Raw genomic sequence first — 19,316 nt, 5'->3', positions numbered from 1 at the left:
AACCGTGATAAAACTACAAACAAACCGTGATAAAACTACAAACAAACTGTGATAAAACTACAAACAAACTATGATAAAACTACAAACAAACTATGATAAAACTACAAACAAACCGTGATAAAACTACAAACAAACTGTGATAAAACTACAAACAAACTGTGATAAAACTACAAACAAACTATGATAAAACTACAAACAAACTGTGATAAAACTACAAACAAACCGTGATAAAACTACAAACAAACCGTGATAAAACTACAAACAAACTGTGATAAAACTACAAACAAACTATGATAAAACTACAAACAAACTATGATAAAACTACAAACAAACCGTGATAAAACTACAAACAAACTGTGATAAAACTACAAACAAACTGTGATAAAACTACAAACAAACTGTGATAAAACTACAAACAAACTGTGATAAAACTACAAACAAACTGTGATAAAACTACAAACAAACAGCATTTACTGCAATGCAAAGTCCACCTAACAATTCATAGGAAATCTACAGAAAGATTTTTCCAACTGGGAAGTCAGAGTGTCCCAGTTTAGTCAACTGGGACTGAAACTGGAGCGCTGCAGTGATGATGGTTCTGCCCATGGACAGGATGCTGAGTCGGTACTTTGTTCTCTGGTTTGGACCTCGGTACTGGATCCACATCTCTTCCTCTTCACTTCGTTTGGAATATCAGGCTGAACAGCCGTTTCCTCCGTAAACATTAAGATTCAGGTTTCTGACGCGTCTCTGAACAGAAGAGCTCAAAAAATATAAAATATAAAATGAAAACAGAAACAGAAAACAGTTTGATCCAATGTGATCCAGTGATCCTGTTTGGTTCAGATTCTGTCCTCAAACATGTTCAACTCTGTCCTGAGCTGGAGGTTTTCTCAGCTCTTAGGGTGTGTGTCACACACACACACACACACACACACACACACACACACCCGCACACACACACACACACACCTAGCCCCACACAGCAGGTCAAAGGTCACTGCAGGTAGAAATGGTTATATTATGATGTAAAGCACTTTGAGTTGTGTTGTTGCTAATATGCTGGACAGAAATGCATCCCAGCCTGATGTATCAAAGGTCATGACCTCTGCTGCCTCCATCCCACCTGATGTATCAAAGGTCATGACCTCTGCTGTCTCCATCCCAGCCTGATGTATCAAAGGTCATGACCTCTGCTGTCTCCATCCCAGCCTGATGTATCAAAGGTCATGACCTCTGCTGCCTCCATCCCACCTGATGTATCAAAGGTCATGACCTCTGCTGTCTCCATCCCAGCCTGATGTATCAAAGGTCATGACCTCTGCTGCCTCCATCCCACCTGATGTATCAAAGGTCATGACCTCTGCTGCCTCCATCCCACCTGATGTATCAAAGGTCATGACCTCTGCTGTCTCCATCCCAGCCTGATGTATCAAAGGTCATGACCTCTGCTGCCTCCATCCCACCTGATGTATCAAAGGTCATGACCTCTGCTGTCTCCATCCCAGCCTGATGTATCAAAGGTCATGACCTCTGCTGCCTCCATCCCACCTGATGTATCAAAGGTCATGACCTCTGCTGCCTCCATCCCACCTGATGTATCAAAGGTCATGACCTCTGCTGTCTCCATCCCACCTGATGTATCAAAGGTCATGACCTCTGCTGTCTCCATCCCAGCCTGATGTATCAAAGGTCATGACCTCTGCTGTATATCTTCTGCTGGGATGATTTGATACATCATCCCAGCCTGATGAATCAAAGGTCATGACCTCTGCTGCCTCCATCCCAGCCTGATGTATCAAAGGTCATGACCTCTGCTGCCTCCATCCCACCTGATGTATCAAAGGTCATGACCTCTGCTGTCTCCATCCCAGCCTGATGTATCAAAGGTCATGACCTCTGCTGCCTCCATCCCAGCCTGATGTATCAAAGGTCATGACCTCTGCTGCCTCCATCCCAGCCTGATGTATCAAAGGTCATGACCTCTGCTGCCTCCATCCCACCTGATGTATCAAAGGTCATGACCTCTGCTGCCTCCATCCCAGCCTGATGTATCAAAGGTCATGACCTCTGCTGTATATCTTCTGCTGGGATGATTTGATACATCATCCCAGCCTGATGAATCAAAGGTCATGACCTCTGCTGCCTCCATCCCACCTGATCAGTGTGAGCTTCATGACTCCATCAGCCTCCAGGAAACCACAGACCTCCATGCTGCATTCATGATCTCAGGAGATCTCAGCAGCTGCAGCTCAGACTGAAACACTGAAGACTTTCAGCAAGACGACGTCCCAACAAACCAGGAGACCCACTGGGAGAGATGGGAGCTTTCAGACATGATGTCTGCAGAGCTTCCTTCAGACCTACTTTGGACCTTCACAGCACATTTCTGATGGTTCTGCCAAGGATCCACTCAGAACCTCACAGCAACTTCAGCAGGACGGTTCTGATCTGCTGACATTATGACCGTCTCCTTCTCATTCAGACACTTTTTAAATCTGCATCCAGTCATCAGTTGATTCTGAGGAAAACATGGAGATCTGGACCGGTTCTGCTCAGCTGACCCGGTCAGCAGCAGACAGGTTTCTGCAGCTTGTGTGACGGCTCAGTCTAATCTTACCCGATCTTTGGTTCTGGATCCAAACTCGATGTAACCAGTAAGAATCGAAACGTGTTTAAATCTTTTCTGCTGCTTCAGATTTATGTTGCTTTTGGTCGTTAAAAGATAATTAATCATGTAAACAGAGAAAATCAGGAATAAATAAAAACATCTTTAATCTTCACTGCAAAACAAAAATTGTTTTCTCTCATTCTAACATTTATTTTCATTCCTTATTATTTCATTCAGTGTAAAATATATTTTTCTTCAACTGCAAAAAAAATCTGACAAATTAATTCAAATTTGTTTTCAGAAAATTCTATTTTTTATTTTTATGAATTCTGTAAACATGTAAAGTCTGGATGACAAAAGTGTCTAAAAATGTTTTTATATTTACAAAGATTTTAAAACACAGTTAATTAGAAAAAACTGTATAATAATGGAGATTAATTTAGATTTTATTTGCACATCTAAAAAGTTATTAGTTTGGGAAATAAAAAGAGAGAAAGACGACTTTTTACTGACAGGCTGTTATTTGTTCCTAATAATATAATATAATATAATATAATATAATATAATATAATATAATATAATATAATATCTAGCTGAGCGTCTCCAACTGTAGTTATAAAATATATAAATGTGACTCATAAACTGAGACATTTTTTTTAATAGGAACAAAAATATTTACCAATAAATTAGAAACTTTTTAAATGTTTTTTTCTGTTTCATTTCAAAGTTAAAATAAAATCCCGTCTATCTGATGACTTTTATTTAAAACTAGACTCCAACATCCAGGTTTGCTTTGAATCCGTTTTTTTACTTGACTGGATTCATTGTTTTAAATAAAGAGACACAAATTTAGTTCCTGTTACTGAGAATTGATATTTTTTTATTATTATTATTATTATTATTATTATTATTATTATTATTATTATTTATTATTGAAACCAAAAGCAGTCTGCTATCTGGATCCATTTTCTTTAATTAAGCAAATGTGTAAAATATTTTTTTATTTTATATCTACAATAATTTACACTCCATTCTTTTTACACAATCTTACATAAATTAGATTTTATTTTTACTTTAGTTTATTGTTAAAAACATTACAGATTTTTCTGTAACTTTAGTTTTTATTTCTCTAACGCGGCGCGTCGATCTGATCAGTCGGTGGATCAGATTATTCAGTTTCACTCAGAAACTTCAACACAACTTCAGATCAAACGTGGATTTATATTCCAGATTACTAATAAATGTTGGAATTACTAAATGTTTTACATATTTTTCTGTTATTAATTAGTGAAATTAAAACATTAAAGAGTTAAGATGAAAAATGATGGTGAACATTTAATGTTCATAAACAGTGAATAATAATAATAATAATAATAATAATAATAATAATAATAATAATAATAAGATACTTTTGTCAATATAATAGCAAATAAATTACAGCAACAATCAAAATTTAAAACCGTTTTTGTTGCTCAAAGGAAATATAATAATTTGTGTTCAATTATTTTAAACTTAGATTATTTATTATCTAAAAACCTCAAAGCAAAAAATTGTTTACCATGAATAAATTAATGTATACAAAATTATAATTAAACAGAATAATAACAAAAACAGTTTGACAGAAGATGAATAATTTTCTTTCTGAGGTTGAGCTTGTTGCTGCTGACTGGCTGGATGTGTGTCTGTCTGCTTGTTTCTGCTGCCAACCTCCAGGTGATCCGGTAGTGAAGCCCATGGTGAGCGTGTACCCAGCAGCATCCAGCGCCCGGCGGGGCAGGAGGGGCTTCCTGCTGTGTCTGGCCTCAGGCATGTTTCCTCCTGAGGTCAAGTTCTCCTGGAAAACACTGGAGGACGATGGAGAGAAAGATCTGACCTCTGGAGAGCAGCTGGAGCTCAGAGAGCCGAACCGCACCGCCTCCATCTTACTGGTGGATCGGGATCTTCTCAGCACATCTAGATACCGCTGCTCTGTGCAGCATGAGGGGGGCCCAGTGGAGGCCCCTACAACACAAGGTGATGAAGCTGGGAGACCAGGTGGAGGCTCAGGTGGAGCAGAGGACAGAGGATGATTCACTGCAACATTTTCCTCCTTTTCTGTTCCAGAGGTTTGTCCCTGGATCCTGATGATCCTGAACCGGGTGATTTTTATTTAAAAATAAATTATTTTTATTTTAAAATCTTTAAAGCTGCTCTGATGCTGATGAAGAATTTGTTCCACTTTCTTGTAAAAACAGGATTATCTTGGTTTTACCAACAGCTAAGAGAAACTAGACCGGATCAGAACCAACATGGCCGCCTGGTCCTGCTGCTGGTTCACAGGAACGAAGCAACATGAATGTTTGTCTCAGTGGTTTGAGTTCAGCTGCTTTGATTCTTTTTAAATAGTTTTTAATCAAATGCAGCACAAACATTTCATACAGGAAATAATATGCTAGTATGATTCTCTTCAGTTCTGATGCCGTCATTATTATTCAGATGATCCTGATGATGTTTTTCATTTATCCATCCTAACTGGTCTGTAGTTCATCAGAGGTTTCTGACTGTGATCAGAGCTGATTGCTGAGCTGTGAGTTCAGCTCTGAGCTGTTTCTCTCTCAGATGAAGAAACAGGTGCTTCCTGAACGATTGTTTCAGTCGATGCTTGTAACTGTCATTGTGTTATTAAGGTGAGAAGCCACAGCTAACGGTGTGGAGGCTGCAGAGCACAAACCCACACAGCTGCAGGAACCAAGTCTGATTGGCTGCCAGCAGTTTGGTCGGTTCTAATAACCACTGAGAACAGATTCATATCTGCTCTCTGACCACAATCTGTTTCATTTACAGCCTCCAGGCCTCAATTATTCATAATTCATATATCTTATAACAGAAAGTTTATTTACATGTTTTATTAAAACTGGGCTGTATGTTGACATGCAGAATAATGAGATTCCAGTTTAAAGTTATTAATAAAAAACAACCACTGCAACATTTACTGCTGAATTAAGTTTGCTGTAAATACTGAGAACCTGAAGATGTTGCTGTTTTTACTGTTTCCTCCCAGTTCAGATCAAAATAATTCAGCAGAAATTATCTCACTTTGTGAAACAGTGGAACGATGCAAATATTAACAATGAAGCAAATTAATCAATAAATCAGTGTTACAGTAACATTGAGCCAAATGTTGCCATTTATTAAACAGATTATTTTAACCTTGTTTTCATCCATCTGATCTGCAAACATAGAAACTGAACCCAGATCTTATCAGATTCATACTGATACTCCTTTAGTGTCTTCTCATCTCTTTTGCATTAAAAACTTAAAACTCACTTTAAAATATGATACCAGTAAATATGTTCTGTTTCCCATACATCATCTTTGTTGCATCATGTTCTTGTTTCTGAACCAGGTCAGTTTTAGTGACTCAGCGAAACCCAAAGATGTTTTAATGTAGCTTAGGCCAAAGAAACCTATCAAAACCTTTCATTTCTAGAATCATGCACTGAATCACATAAATGATCAGGACTCAGTAAGTCAATGTCCACATCATGTTTTAGACTTTTCTTTATGCTTGATATTTATTAGTAAGGGTCAGTACAGCTTAATCTAGTAACAGAAATAATCAGGTAAGAAAAGTCAATCATTTTAATCTAACCTGCATCTATATCATATGTATGATTCATTTTAAAAGTAACTTCATGTCTTGTTACTGCTAAACTAAAATCTCACAACAGGAAAATGCACAAGCACAACATCCGTATTTTCAAAATAATTTACCAAGACAGACTGAAATCTGTGTAGCCGTATCAATGAGCTGTGTGGGTTCTCCTGTGAACATTTAAATATGAACTATGTATAAAACCTTTCCCACATGTGTCACATGAAAAAGGCCTTTCACCTGTATGAGTTTTCTTGTGAACCTTTAAACTAGAAATTCGAGAGAAAATTTTCCCACATATTTCACAAGAAAAAGGACTTTCACCTGCATTCACTTTGTTGTAGAGAGAGAAATCTTCTCCATATGTTTGACAAGGCCTCTGACCTGTATGAATTTTCTTATGGTTGTTTAAATTATCGATACGAGTGAAAGATTTCCTGCATAAGTCACAAGAAAAAGGTCTTTCATCTGTATGAATTTTCTTGTGAATATTTAAATGATCGATTCTTAAGAAACGTCTCCCACATGTTTCACAACAGAAAGGCCTCTCACCGGTGTGAATTTTCTTGTGAACTTTTAAATTACTAAATTGAGAGAAACTTTTCCCACATATTTCACAACAGAAAGGCCTCTCACCAGTGTGGATCCTGTAATGCTGTTTCAAGTTAAACTTCTTCTTGAACGATTTCCCACAAATATCACACTTGTCAGTAAAGCACTGAGTTTCTGACACGGTGGAAATATTTCTTCCTCCCTGATTTTTGCTCTCAACTACAGCAGAAATATGACGAGAAAGCTGCTCAGGTCTTCGCTCTCCTTCACAGCTAAATACAGGAGAATCTGTTTCCTCCTTCACTCCTATCAGTGGTTCCACTTCTTCTTTAATCCATGCAGTTTCTGGATCCTCCCGTTCTTCATTCTGTGGTCTTCGTGGATCCTCCTCTTCCTCTTTACTCCATTGAGTTTCTGGTTCCTGCCATTCTTTAAACAGCGAAGGTTTAATTTCTGCTTCTTCCTCGTTCATCCAGTCAGTTTCTGATTCCTCCCATTCTTCAGTCGGTGGAGGCTCTGATGTTTTCCGTGGCCTTTTATCCCATGAAGACTCGGCGTTCTCACTTTCTCCTTCCATCAGTGTCCGTTCAGGTGGTCTTGGAGGATCCGGCTCCATTTGATCCCCTCCAGTCCACTGAGGTTCTGCTTCCTCCTCCTCGTGGCTGGACCGCCTCCTCTGGTTACACAGAAGTTGGATGGAAGAAACTTCCTGCTCAGTGAAGACATTTAGCTTTTGGACGTCTGTGGGAACAAAGGAAGAGATCATTGATATTAATTAATATATCAATGACTGTCTTATGCATCAATCTTCTGAATTCGTGTCGTCAGCTCAGCCCAGTTTAAATGCAGCAAAATTATTACTAAAAAATGGGCTGGTGTCACATGACTGTTAGAGGAAAACCCAATAACTGAGTAGAGCTGCACTGAGGAGGGCCAAGCGTCTCCATGGCAACAGTTGGACACCATCTTCATTTATAACTTGATGTTTGGGAGGAATGTCGTCACATTACATATTTAACTGTGACCTGGGAATATTTCATCATCACATTTCAAAAACATAAATCTGCAGAAAATCATTCATAAGTTTCTCCGCAAACATTTACTGAGATATGATTTATGTATGTAGGCTAATATCTGCTGTGGCTGCAGTAAATACAGACACAATGAATTAAAGCAGCTGAAAATCTTTCTACATGACAATCAGTCAACATGACACTTCTGACATTTCACTGCACTTTGGTAATAAAGTTTTGAAATTCATAAAAATGTGAGCAGTTTGGGTGAAATGAATCTTCCCAAACATTTTCTTTAAGCTCAAACTGCAAATGAACAGCTGATCAGAAAACAGCCCACTGCTGCGTGTTTGGTGCTTCATGTGACAGCAGCTGATCAGATCTGCTAACGCTGCTGCTAACGCTGCTGCTAACGCTGCTGCTAACGCTGCTTCCTGGCCTGCTAACGCTGCTGCTAACGCTGCTTCCTGGCCTGCTAACGCTGCTGCTAATGCTGCTGCTAACGCTGCTTCCTGGCCTGCTAACGCTGATGCTAACGCTGATGCTAACGCTGCTTCCTGGCCTGCTAACGCTGCTGCTAATGCTGCTGCTAACGCTGCTTCCTGGCCTGCTAACGCTGCTGCTAACGCTGCTTCCTGGCCTGCTAACGCTGCTGCTAACGCTGCTTCCTGGCCTGCTAACGCTGCTGCTAACGCTGCTGGAGGCCATGTTGGAGCAGGAAAGACATCAGATGCTTTTACAGATCAAAGGTTTTGTTGATTTAACGTCCAACTGAAAATAAATCAACTTTCTTCAGATCGGACACACATTACTGGTTTAGATTTCACTCCAAGTCTTAACATTTATTCCAATCTTAATTAAATTATATCTCAGTTTTATCATCTTCCACTAACAATCTAGATAAAAATTACTCAAATAAAAACCTGTGTCTCCCTCTTCAGTTCAGTATTCAGAAAACCATCTGGTTCTAACAGAACAGCTTATTTTAGATGAGTTTCTACTTCAGTTTATTTTTGCTAAAATGTCCATAGTTTGTTTTGAAGTTTGTTAGTTTATTTCATTATTCATTTTAAGATATTGTTCAGCCCCATAGAGAAAGTACCAGCTGGTTCTGCTCTGGTTACTTTGGTTCAGTTACCTGGGAAAGAATCAGGAAACAACAGGATGTAAAAAGGTTCAGGCGCCCGAGCATTTAGCAGAAATCATCTTATGTTGAGTAAAGGAACTGATTCTTTTTAAAAACCTCGGATCCAAAGTACATTTTCAGTCTAACATCCATAAACAGTGACTGTGTTCCAGTTACCAAAGAACAGGAGCTGTAAGATACACACAACAAACTTCATATGCCAAGAAAATGGTTGTTTTCTAAGATATACCTCACAACCAGTCAGCCAGTCAGTCAGTCAACCAGTCAGTCAGTCAACCAGTCAGTCAGTCAGTCAGTCAGTCAGCCAGTCAGCCAGTCAGTCAGTCAACCAGTCAGTCAGTCAGTCAGTGCTCCCACATCTTACCATTACTGAAGAAAGATAGAAATAGATTAAAGTAATTTAGTCCAGATCACTCACTGATTTACTCAACTAAATGTGAAAGAGGAAAAAGAAACTGATGGAGATGTAAACTAACTAACTAACTAACTAACTAACTAACTAACTAACATGACCTAGATCTTGAGAAAAGGTCACTAGATACAATCAGCAGCTAAATGGATTGAGGCGGTGAAAAAAACTCTTCATATTTCTGTCATTTGGAGAAAAGTAGACAGCAGAGAAATATTATTACAAATCTACTGATCAAGAAAAATCCAAAAACTATGAAAGTTTTTGCTTTCCATTCTAAATTGGACCCATCAGAATATTCTACTAAAGATTCAATGATTTCTTAGATAAAAGCTGCAACCTCCTCCCAGCATTCACAAGGTTCTTCAGAAAAAGATCATTTATCAATTAACTGTTTATCAATCAATATGATCAGTCAACTTTATATTAAATCTTTAGTCAATATCCTGCATCCATAATCAAAATGTCATCTGGGATTTATGCTAAAATGTTCTTTATTATTTTAGATCATTTTTATTCATACAGAGGCGCTAAACCACCACAGTTTTATTTTTATTGTTTTTGTTTGGTACATTATTTATTTATTGTGTTTATAGTTAACATTAATATTTTAGTCAGTCGGTTTAAATGATCATCTGGTTTTCAGAGACTCGAACAGAAATCTGTTGTTTTGTTATGTAGCATCAGAGCTAAAACCTGTAACGGATCTCTGTCTGCATTTAACACATCAGCACCTTCATCCAGACCCACCAGAACTTTGTCTCTGCAGCTCCGAACCGATTCTGTTGAGTTTTATCTGCGGTTTCCAGTTGATCCCCATCATCCTGCGCTGAGCATCGAGCTGCTCCTCGTAGCAAATGATGGTTTTTTCAACCTCGGTGAAGATTTCTTGAGCAGCAGCAGTTAGTCTCTCTCTGATAAAATCTCTGAGATGCTGAGCTGAAGACATGGTTGCTGAAATATTAGCTGAAAAGATAAAACACCTTTTTTTGCTAGACGAGTTCACACAACCTCCTGCTAAATCCTTTATTTTTCTTTTTGCTGGGGTCACCACAAATCAGCTGATTGGTCAATTTGCGCCCCCTGCTGGACTGGAGCGGAACAGCTCAACGTTACCTGAAACATACCTGAACTTTTTCCTTCTTTACATTTTTTGTGCACCAAATAATTATTTGTATGGGATTTGTGGACAAAAACACAACAAAATAACACCCAGAATTTGGCTCACAAGTAGTAGCTGTGTTTTTGTGAAACCCTTAAAAATATTTCAGTTCTTCAGTGAATAGAATTAAATGTCCTAAAGGCTCGTAAACCATAAAAATGAAGAAAAAGTTCAGGTCTGATTCAGTGAACAGTCATTTTCTGCTGTTCCAGTCCAGTCCAGCAGGGGGCGGAAATGATCCAATAAACTGCTTTCTGTCAGTTTGACCCGCAGCGGAAGTAAAACAAAAGGCTCCAGCATCAGGTTGTGTGGACTCATCTAGAAAACGGTTGTTTTATCTTTTCTCAGCTAATATTTCAGCAACCATGTCTTCAGCTCAGCATCTCAGAGATTTTATCAGAGAGAGACTAACTGCTGCTGCTCAAGAAATCTTCACCGAGGTTGAAAAAACCATCATTTGCTACGAGGAGCAGCTCGATGCTCAGCGCAGGATGATGGGGATCAACTGGAAACCGCAGATAAAACTCAACAGAATCGGTTCGGAGCTGCAGAGACAAAGTTCTGGTGGGTCTGGATGAAGGTGCTGATGTGTTAAATGCAGACAATTAATCTGGAAACAGAGACAGAGGGAGAAAGAAGAGAAGAAGATTAATGATGCAAATCAAAAATGAATTATAGCGATGTAAAGAGTTTAGATTACATCTGACGTCAGATCAGAAAAGACAAAAATCATTTGAGTAATTTCTCCACTTTAGATGTTTTCTAGGTCGTTGATGTTTCCTTCCTGCTACTTGATCCTCCCGTTGCTCCATTTTCCATTTTTCCACAGAACTGCTGCCACTTAAATCCCCTCAGAGTTTTATTAAAGTAACATTAAACACTAACTGTTATAGTTTCCATGACAACAGAAGGGTAGCACCAACCAATAGACAAAGCTACCTAGATGCGCTACAGTGACGGCCATACCAGGGGCACAAACCAGGGCTCGTCCTGGGAACAGAAACTGAATTTTAAATGATCCTAAAGTGACTGTAGAGCGAGAAAAGAAATATGACCTGATGAAGTGAAACAAAATATAGTTTCTGTTTAATCCAAAGAACTTCATTACTAACATCTGCAGCCTGAACTATCCTGGGTTTTACTGCAGGATAGACGATATAATGATGATTTAACTGATTCAGTTTTGGCCCCAAAAGAATTAAGTTTCTCCTAAACTCACTCTGATGTGGAATACTTTAAGTATTTGTTGGCTTATTTTACTTTAAACTGAAACAATATTCTTACTTCTGTGTTTCTAAACCATAATGTGTTCTTTAATGGGTGGCAGAGGATCAGGAGGTCAGAGGTCATCCTGTCACCGGTAGTTTGCTGGTTTAAACCTTAACTCCATTTATCATTAATTAAAGTAACGGTGGTGTTAATATTACATCACCAGCTGCTCTGTACCAGAGATATCAGTGACCTAAAGTATTGCATTTCATTTACACACTTTTTCTCTCCAGATGTGTTGAGCTGAAAACGTGACAACAGGAGACTGTTGGTCACTTATTGACCTGATAGACGAGACAGTCATCAATCGATCAATATTAATGATCCCTTCCTTTGTCCCCACAGACACCCAGAACCCACATGTGTCGGTTAAGGAGGAAGCTGCTACCGTCCAGGAGAGAAGGTCCAGTCATGAGGAGGACAAAGCTGAATCTCAGTTTACTGATGTAATGTTACTTTTTATAACGTGACCCTCATCCCTCTTGTGCTTTCGATCATGTCTGCATGATCCCATCATGAGATTTATCAAGCTGCTGTCCTATAAACGTCCACAGTGTCATATAACAGCAGGAGATGTTTGTGATCCAGGAGACCATCTGGGTTTTACTTCCCCGACCCAGAACTGAGGCTGCATTTTATGCATTAAGTAACAACGCCCCTTGGCTTAACAATAGACAAATAGTGGGACCCTCTGTGTTGGGCCCCACAGGATCCTTGGTGCTTAACAATCAAGGATTCACACCTATGACCCAATCAGGCCTCTCTTCTCTCTGTTGGGAAACACCCAGAGCCGGTGACACCCTGCTGCTAAATGACCTGCTGATCACAGGAAGCCAGAATCCACCGGGAGGCAGAGCAGACTTGACTCTGTGTTTCTGTTCTCCCCTTGCAAAGTTTTAATATATTTCTTATTTCTTCTCATCCAGACTCTTGTTAAAGTCATTTCTTCCAATGCAACTGAAGAGGAACAGATGGAACCAGAACCTCCACTGACTGAAGAACATTGGGAACCAGGATCTATATGGATCAAAGAGGAAGAGGAGGAGGCACAATCTCCGGTGTTTAATTTTGAACAGCAGGAACCAGAACCAGAACCTTTACCGACCAGGCAGAACCAGAAGCACGTCTGCAGCAGTCAGGAGGGAGAACAGCTGGACCAGAAGCAGTTTGCTGCTTTGATGGAGACTTTCACACTTCAGAGACGGGATCTGAGTGACGGAGAGCCAAGAAGTGAGCGTCCTTCCTTTCACATCTCTCCTGAAGCCGAGAGCAGAGATCAGGAAGGAAGCAGCTCCACCGTGTCAGAGAATCAGTCCCACACCGACACCAGAACCGGGCCTTTCAGCTGTGGTGTGTGTGGGAGATTACTGAAGAATAAATACGACTTAAAACAGCATTACATGACCCACACTGGAGAAAAGCCTTTTACTTGTGAAACATGCAGTAAAAGTTTTGCTAGACGTTCTCAATTAAATGTTCACTATAGAACCCACACCGGAGAAAGGCCTTTTACTTGTCCGATATGCAAGAAAAGTTTCTTTCAAATTGGTCATTTAAATGTCCACAAGAACATTCATACAGGTGTGAGGCCTTTTTCTTGTGAAACATGTGGGAAAAGTTTTACTAGACGTTATTTATTAAATATTCACCGGAGAAGCCACATGGGTGAGAGGCCTTTCTCATGGGAGAGCTTTATGAAAAGCTTCTAGAATAAAACATGTTTAGATCAACATGGGAAAGTCACACTGTCTTTCCTGTGTAGGTTTGGAGTAAACATGTTTTCACTCAATCCAAATATCTCCAACAATTCATTTTCAAATCGCTCTCCAAGTTAAATGTGAACCAGAAAACCCACAGAGGTGGAAGAAGCTTATTTGATGCTTTTAGGCTGAATTTCCACATGAAACAAAAACCCAGAGGTGAAGAGAAATCGTCCGTCTGTCCAGCTGCTGAAGTTTAGTCCAAATACTGTCATCAACATAACTGCAGATCTACAACAGGAAGGATCAAACTAATGTATTGTAGAGTTGGAATGGCCTAATCAAAGGCTGGACTTCAACTTTATTATAACCTGATGTTCAGACTGGATGTTTGTAAATAAATGATCTACAGTGGGGTTGTAGAGGAAACATTTCTCCACACCAACGATGTTAAACTTACTTTTGGTTGATTTCCTCAAACTGAAGTTTAATTTCATAACTTTAAAACTTTGTTTTAAAGTTCATAAACTACTGATGGTTGCTGTTGACAACATTGTTCATTTGATTTTTCAATGTTTTTCTTCAGAACTTTTGAGTTTATTCCATTTATTGATAAATGTATTTTAGACTTTTACTGTGAAAACCAAAATGTCTGAATAGTTTAGCAGTTTTTCATTTTGTTTTTCAATAAGATAAACATTTGGTTTCATAATGTTGAATTTAAACGGGAATTAAATTTGTTTTGATTGTAATTGTTGCTGCTGTGGTTTTTACAGGACAGTAGATGTGAAGGATGTGTTCATATATGATGAAGTATAGATGTGGTAATGTAGAAGTGCTGTCTGGATTTACAGATCTAGTTGTAATAGTTCTATGGTCTGGATGAGATTTATTCTAATTTGTCCACAAATCTTTGTGCTGCGATGTGTTCTTGGTTTTAAATAAAGCTTCTGCTGTTCAACTGAACGTCTTCAGATTCTTTTTCACATCAGTTTGAAACCAACTAACTGTTATACACAATATTGGCATCAAAATTCAAATTCAACAGTTATAGATGGAATCAAAGGAGAAAAACCCTCCTGTGCTCAATGGGATTCCCACTGAGGTTTATAAAACATTTAAATACAAATTGATACTATTAGACATTTTTAATTAAACTTTTTATAGTGAAATTCTTCCAGCAACTTTGAGAAGAGCAACCAAACAGTAGAAATGAAAGATTTGGTTCAATTAGCCTCTTAAATGCAAACCTAAACTTTGAGTAAAATATTTTAGCTAATATAATTGACAAAATAATTCAAAGTGTTAAGGATGATTTTCATAATGTTAGACTTGTGAACATTAAATGACAAAGTAGATCTGTTACTAGTGTTTGACAATATTGAATGAATTTTATTTATTATAAAAAAATTATATAATAAAAACTATAAAATAAACAAAAAAGCAGCTTTTTTCACTGCATTGGCTTTCAGAACAGACTAATATTTCTGTTAATATTAAATGACAGAAGCATATGATCTATAGTTTGGTCCATCTGTCCAGTCAGAATCCCGCTGACCCAAACTGAGGAACCGTTTACAGACTCAGGTCAGCAGGTGCTTTGAGTTAATAATCTGATTAGGAGATGACCGATTCCAATAATGACATTATTCACCATATTCTGATTTTCTGAGGCACTGAAGCCATAATCATCACAATTACAGGAAACGAAGGTTTGGAATAATCACTATAGATTTCATACAATGTTTCCCTTTCTGAGATGACTGGCAAGAAATATTGCATTTTCACATAATATTCAAATTTTTAATACGTACTAGTATATCTTGCCTTACCTGATTCTTCGTCCACATGTGACGTTACTAACAGCATGGTCGTTATTAAGGAAAAGTTGCTCAGTTCTGCACTTTTAGCTGCAAATGTTTCCAGAGTTTCGTCTTTTTAATTCGAGCCTCTGCACCATCTTTTCTTTCTACTTTCCATTTTTTAAACCAGTGACTGAGACCATTGACATGAAACGTCAGGGTACGTCTCTGAAAAACAAAAAACAAAAGCTGTTAGTCCAGTAGAGATGGTTGCAGTAGTGGCGCACCAGGTCAACCCACTGAATACTGACCCAATTAAAAAATAATAAAGAGAGAAAACCAGACCTTAAGGCAGAATGTCAGAGCGTCCTCGGTTCTCCCAATTTGCCAATCCAGGCCTGCTTGTAACCGTCTTTGTGTTATTAGACTGAAATGTTGGCATTTAATAAACATAAATGAGCTTAAACCTGTCCTTACTGCTGACTGTGTTCATACCTCTGATCTGTAAACTATCTGAACAAAAATTGGGCCAAAAACTTTCCATCAATCTGGAGAATCTAGAATCTAAACTCTGCACTGGAGAGTTTATCATTTTAAACTCCGAAGATCTGAAAAACATCTTTTCCTAACAAACACACAGGAAGATTACATTTTTCTCATTTTTATTGCACTAAAGCTAAAAATGTACCAGTAAAAGTTTTAAATAAAAACAAATTGTCTTCAAGTGTTTAAATTCAACATTTATTATAAAATTCCAACTTGAAGCTTTAATAAACAAAAAAAACTGCGATACCCAATGAGCCAGAGTCACCTCACAAAACGGGTTTAGGTTCTGCTAAACCCGTCCAACACATCACTTCACTCCCACTCATGTTTAAGCTTAATTAGTATTTTTCCTTTCCTAATATACTACTAAAAAATAAACTACTAAGAAAATTCTAAATATTTATTGTAAACCAGTGAGAGTCAAATGACTATTTCTTACTTCTGTGCTTTCTTTTCATGTGATAATTCAGTTTCCTATTTTCAATAAAACTTTTGCCACATATTTGACATGAAAAAGGCTTTTCACCTGTGTGGGTTCTCTGATGTACATTTAAGTGATTGCGGATGAAATAAGCTTTCCCACATACTTCACATGAATAAGGTCTTTCACCCGTGTGAGTTCTCCTGTGAACATTCAAGTTGGAACTATTTATAAAGCCTTTCCCACACGTCTCACAAGAAAAAGGCCTCTCACCTATATGGATTTTCTTATGAATACTTAAATTGCCGATATGAGAAAAACCTTTCCCACAAGTGTCACAAGAAAAAGGTCTCTCCCCTGTGTGAATGTTCTTGTGAGCTTTTAAATGATCAATTCGAGAGAAACGTTTGTCACATGTTTCACAAGAGAAAGGCCTCTCACTTGCCTGATTTTTTAAAGGTCTCTCATCTGTATGCCTTTTCTTATGTAGATTTAAATTATCAATACGAGAGAAAGATTTCCCACACATGTCACATGAAAAAGGCCTCTCACCGGTATGAACTTTCTTGTGAAGATTTAAATTATAAATTCGCAAGAATGTTTTTCCACATGTTTCACAGGAAAAAGGTCTCTCACCTGTATGAGTTTGCTTGTGAACTTTTAAAATACCAAATCGAGAAAAACGTTTCCCACACGTTTCACAACAAAAAGGCTTCTCCCCAGTGTGGGTTTTGTAATGCTCTTTCACGTTAAACCTTTTCTTAAAAGCTCTCGCACAAATTTCACATTTTAAAGACATATTCTTTGTGTCAGCATGAGACAAACTCTCTAACACTGTGGAGCTGCTTCCTTCCTGATGTTTGCTGTCTGTAGGAGAAATATGAGGTAAATATTGCTTGGTTCTTGGTTCTCCAGCACCTTTCCTGGAGACTTCCTGAAGAGAAGTCTCCAGGAAAGCAACAGTCGGCTCCTGGACAAGCTTCTCTCCCTCCTCACTGCTCCAGTGGCCCTTCTGGTCCTGCCCAGCTGGAAAATGTTCCAGTTCCTGCTGTTCATGTTTAATCCATGAAGAATCTGTTTCTTCTTTTACTTCAACAATCAATATTGAATCTGGTTCTTCTTTTTCTTTAATCCATTTAGATTCTAGATCCTCCTGTTCTTCAATAAGTGGAGTTTCTGGTTTCTTCTGTTCCTCTTCAGCCCATAAAGATGTTGGTTCCTCATTTTCCTCCTCTAAACTTGGGTGTTTTGTGTCCTGGTCTTCCTCTTTAATCCATTGTATTTCTTGTTTCTCCTGTTCTTCTGTCAGTGGAAATTCTGGATTTTCTTCTTCTTTAGTCCTATGAGTGTCTGGGTTCTCTTGTTTTTCAATGAGTGAAGGTAATGTTTTCTTCTGTTTCTCTTTAGCCCATGAATACTTTATTTTCTCCTTTTCTTCTTCTATCAGTGGATGTGCTGTGTCCTCCTCTTCCTCTTTAATCCATTGTATTGGATCTGGTTCCATCCTGTTGTGGTAAAGCCGCCTGCTCTGGGCACAGAGATGTTGGATGGAAGAAGCTTCCTTCTTAATGGAGACATGTGAATTTTGAAGGTCTGTAGGGAAAAAGAAAGACATCATTAATAAATTTAAATTGATGATCATCTCATTCTTCAGCCTAAAACCTCATTGGAACCATCTGACTCCACCTTCATTAAAACTGGATATTTGGGAGGAATTTGGGAAACATTGTCCATCCTGCCTATTAAGAAACCACAGATGTGAACTCTGTGACACACTAACACAGGAAAGCACTCGGCAGGAAACAGCATTCGCTTGGATTCCTTTGGATGTGACAGCGAGTTGATAACGCTGAGCGTCAGCACAAACAATCACAAGGACAAGTAACGTTCCAGCCACTCTATGCAGTTTGGAGGTGGAAAAGAAACTAAATAAAATATAGTTATTTATTTGATATAAGATTTTGTATTCCAAGTTAACACTAATACAACATAAAAAGTCACATAAAGACAGAATGCATTAAAAGAGAAGGGTTTGAAACTGCAGTCCTCAGAATAAAGAAACACTATAATCTGAATAATACTAAGTGTAATAATGCAGTCATAGATGAAAACATAACAAGAAAGCTCAAAACTAAGGAAGTCAGGATAATCTAGAAAATAAAATTATTTTTTTTTATACTGCCTATCTTCTAACAATAGTAGCAAGTTAATTTGGTGTTTAAGTCCAAACCTGAACAAGTTGACAGGATGAACGAACCGTTTATCCGAAGGTTTAATCAAAGCTGTTTCATGTTTTCTATTTTAATCTGGGGTTTGTGTCCCTTTAATATCCATGTTAACTGATAATACATAAACTGGAAAATGATAAATGAGTATTTAAAGCAGCTCCTTACATTTAAAAAAGGAACAGAACTAATTAAATTCTGGAAGAAACGTTTTGGACCCACAAGAAGACTGTCAGAAGTCCAGTCTGCCGATTCCTTATTGGTACGTTGAGAGACGGGCTTTGACTAGGGCAGCTAAGCGGGTCCTTCCGCTATGTAGCAACAACGCTACCGGAAGTTAGTCACCAGTTAACATGAAAACCTATTAAACCGTAACACCGATCTGAACGGACCCTGAACCCCTGGAGTCAGTTAGTAATGCTGACGCTGAAGCTGGAAACCGATCAAACTGATTCATACCGATTCTGGTCTCATCTGCAGTTTCCATCAGATTGTTTTCCTCGCAGTGAACAACTGATGCTGAACTGAAGATGAAGACATTGTTACTGAAATATTCAGCTGAGACATGACAACACAATCGTCTCCCAGCTGCGTCCTCAAGCTGCTCCTGTTGTCTTTTTGTTTTCCTCCGGCTGCGCGTCACACCGAGTCAAAGCAGCTGGTTGGTCCATTTCCGCCCCCTGCTGGACTGGAGCAACATAACAGCAGCAGCCTCCCAATCAATCAATGATTTTTATCATTTTTAATTTAAACATCGAATGCATCTAAAGATTTATTAAAAATGTAACATGTATAAATTAATGTAATATAATATAAATTACAGTA

The 19,316-nt window shown here is 38.4% G+C and overlaps 3 protein-coding genes across 7 annotated transcripts; 1 reads left to right on the top strand and 2 right to left on the bottom strand.

Annotated features, from left to right (window-relative positions):
• Nucleotides 1-2,546: 2,546 nt before the first annotated feature.
• On the top strand, nt 2,547-14,709 carry LOC114146301 (gastrula zinc finger protein XlCGF48.2-like). 3 transcript variants are annotated; one of them, XM_028020258.1, is made up of 4 exons: nt 2,547-2,657; nt 4,325-4,624; nt 12,143-12,243; nt 12,724-14,709. In XM_028020258.1, the coding sequence occupies exons 2-4, from the start codon at nt 4,345-4,347 to the stop codon at nt 13,504-13,506; spliced, it is 1,164 nt and encodes a 387-aa protein (XP_027876059.1). In that variant the 5' UTR covers nt 2,547-2,657; nt 4,325-4,344; the 3' UTR covers nt 13,507-14,709. The 3 variants fall into 3 exon arrangements, with proteins under 3 accessions (XP_027876059.1, XP_027876058.1, XP_027876060.1); XM_028020257.1 differs by lacking the exon at nt 2,547-2,657 and having other exon boundaries at nt 4,213-4,624; XM_028020259.1 differs by lacking the exons at nt 2,547-2,657; nt 4,325-4,624 and adding an exon at nt 10,864-11,092.
• LOC114146296 (zinc finger protein 239-like) lies at nt 6,139-12,136 on the bottom strand. 3 transcript variants are annotated; one of them, XM_028020251.1, is made up of 3 exons: nt 10,117-10,342; nt 6,570-7,538; nt 6,139-6,485 (listed from the first exon to the last, which is right to left on the bottom strand). In XM_028020251.1, the coding sequence occupies exons 1-3, from the start codon at nt 10,313-10,315 to the stop codon at nt 6,394-6,396; spliced, it is 1,260 nt and encodes a 419-aa protein (XP_027876052.1). In that variant the 5' UTR covers nt 10,316-10,342; the 3' UTR covers nt 6,139-6,393. The 3 variants fall into 3 exon arrangements, with proteins under 3 accessions (XP_027876052.1, XP_027876054.1, XP_027876051.1); XM_028020253.1 differs by lacking the exon at nt 10,117-10,342 and adding an exon at nt 11,279-12,136 and having other exon boundaries at nt 6,139-7,538; XM_028020250.1 differs by having other exon boundaries at nt 6,139-7,538.
• Nucleotides 14,710-16,026: 1,317 nt separating the features above from the next.
• On the bottom strand, nt 16,027-19,160 carry LOC114146283 (zinc finger protein 568-like). The gene is made up of 2 exons (XM_028020227.1): nt 18,951-19,160; nt 16,027-17,859 (listed from the first exon to the last, which is right to left on the bottom strand). Exons 1-2 carry the CDS (start codon nt 18,976-18,978, stop codon nt 16,274-16,276), a joined length of 1,614 nt encoding a protein of 537 aa, XP_027876028.1. The 5' UTR covers nt 18,979-19,160; the 3' UTR covers nt 16,027-16,273.
• Nucleotides 19,161-19,316: the final 156 nt, after the last annotated feature.

Source organism: Xiphophorus couchianus, chromosome 6 (genome assembly GCF_001444195.1).
Source record: "Xiphophorus couchianus chromosome 6, X_couchianus-1.0, whole genome shotgun sequence".
In the NCBI taxonomy this organism is placed as follows: domain Eukaryota; kingdom Metazoa; phylum Chordata; class Actinopteri; order Cyprinodontiformes; family Poeciliidae; genus Xiphophorus; species Xiphophorus couchianus.
This window is presented reverse-complemented; position numbering and strand designations above follow the sequence as displayed.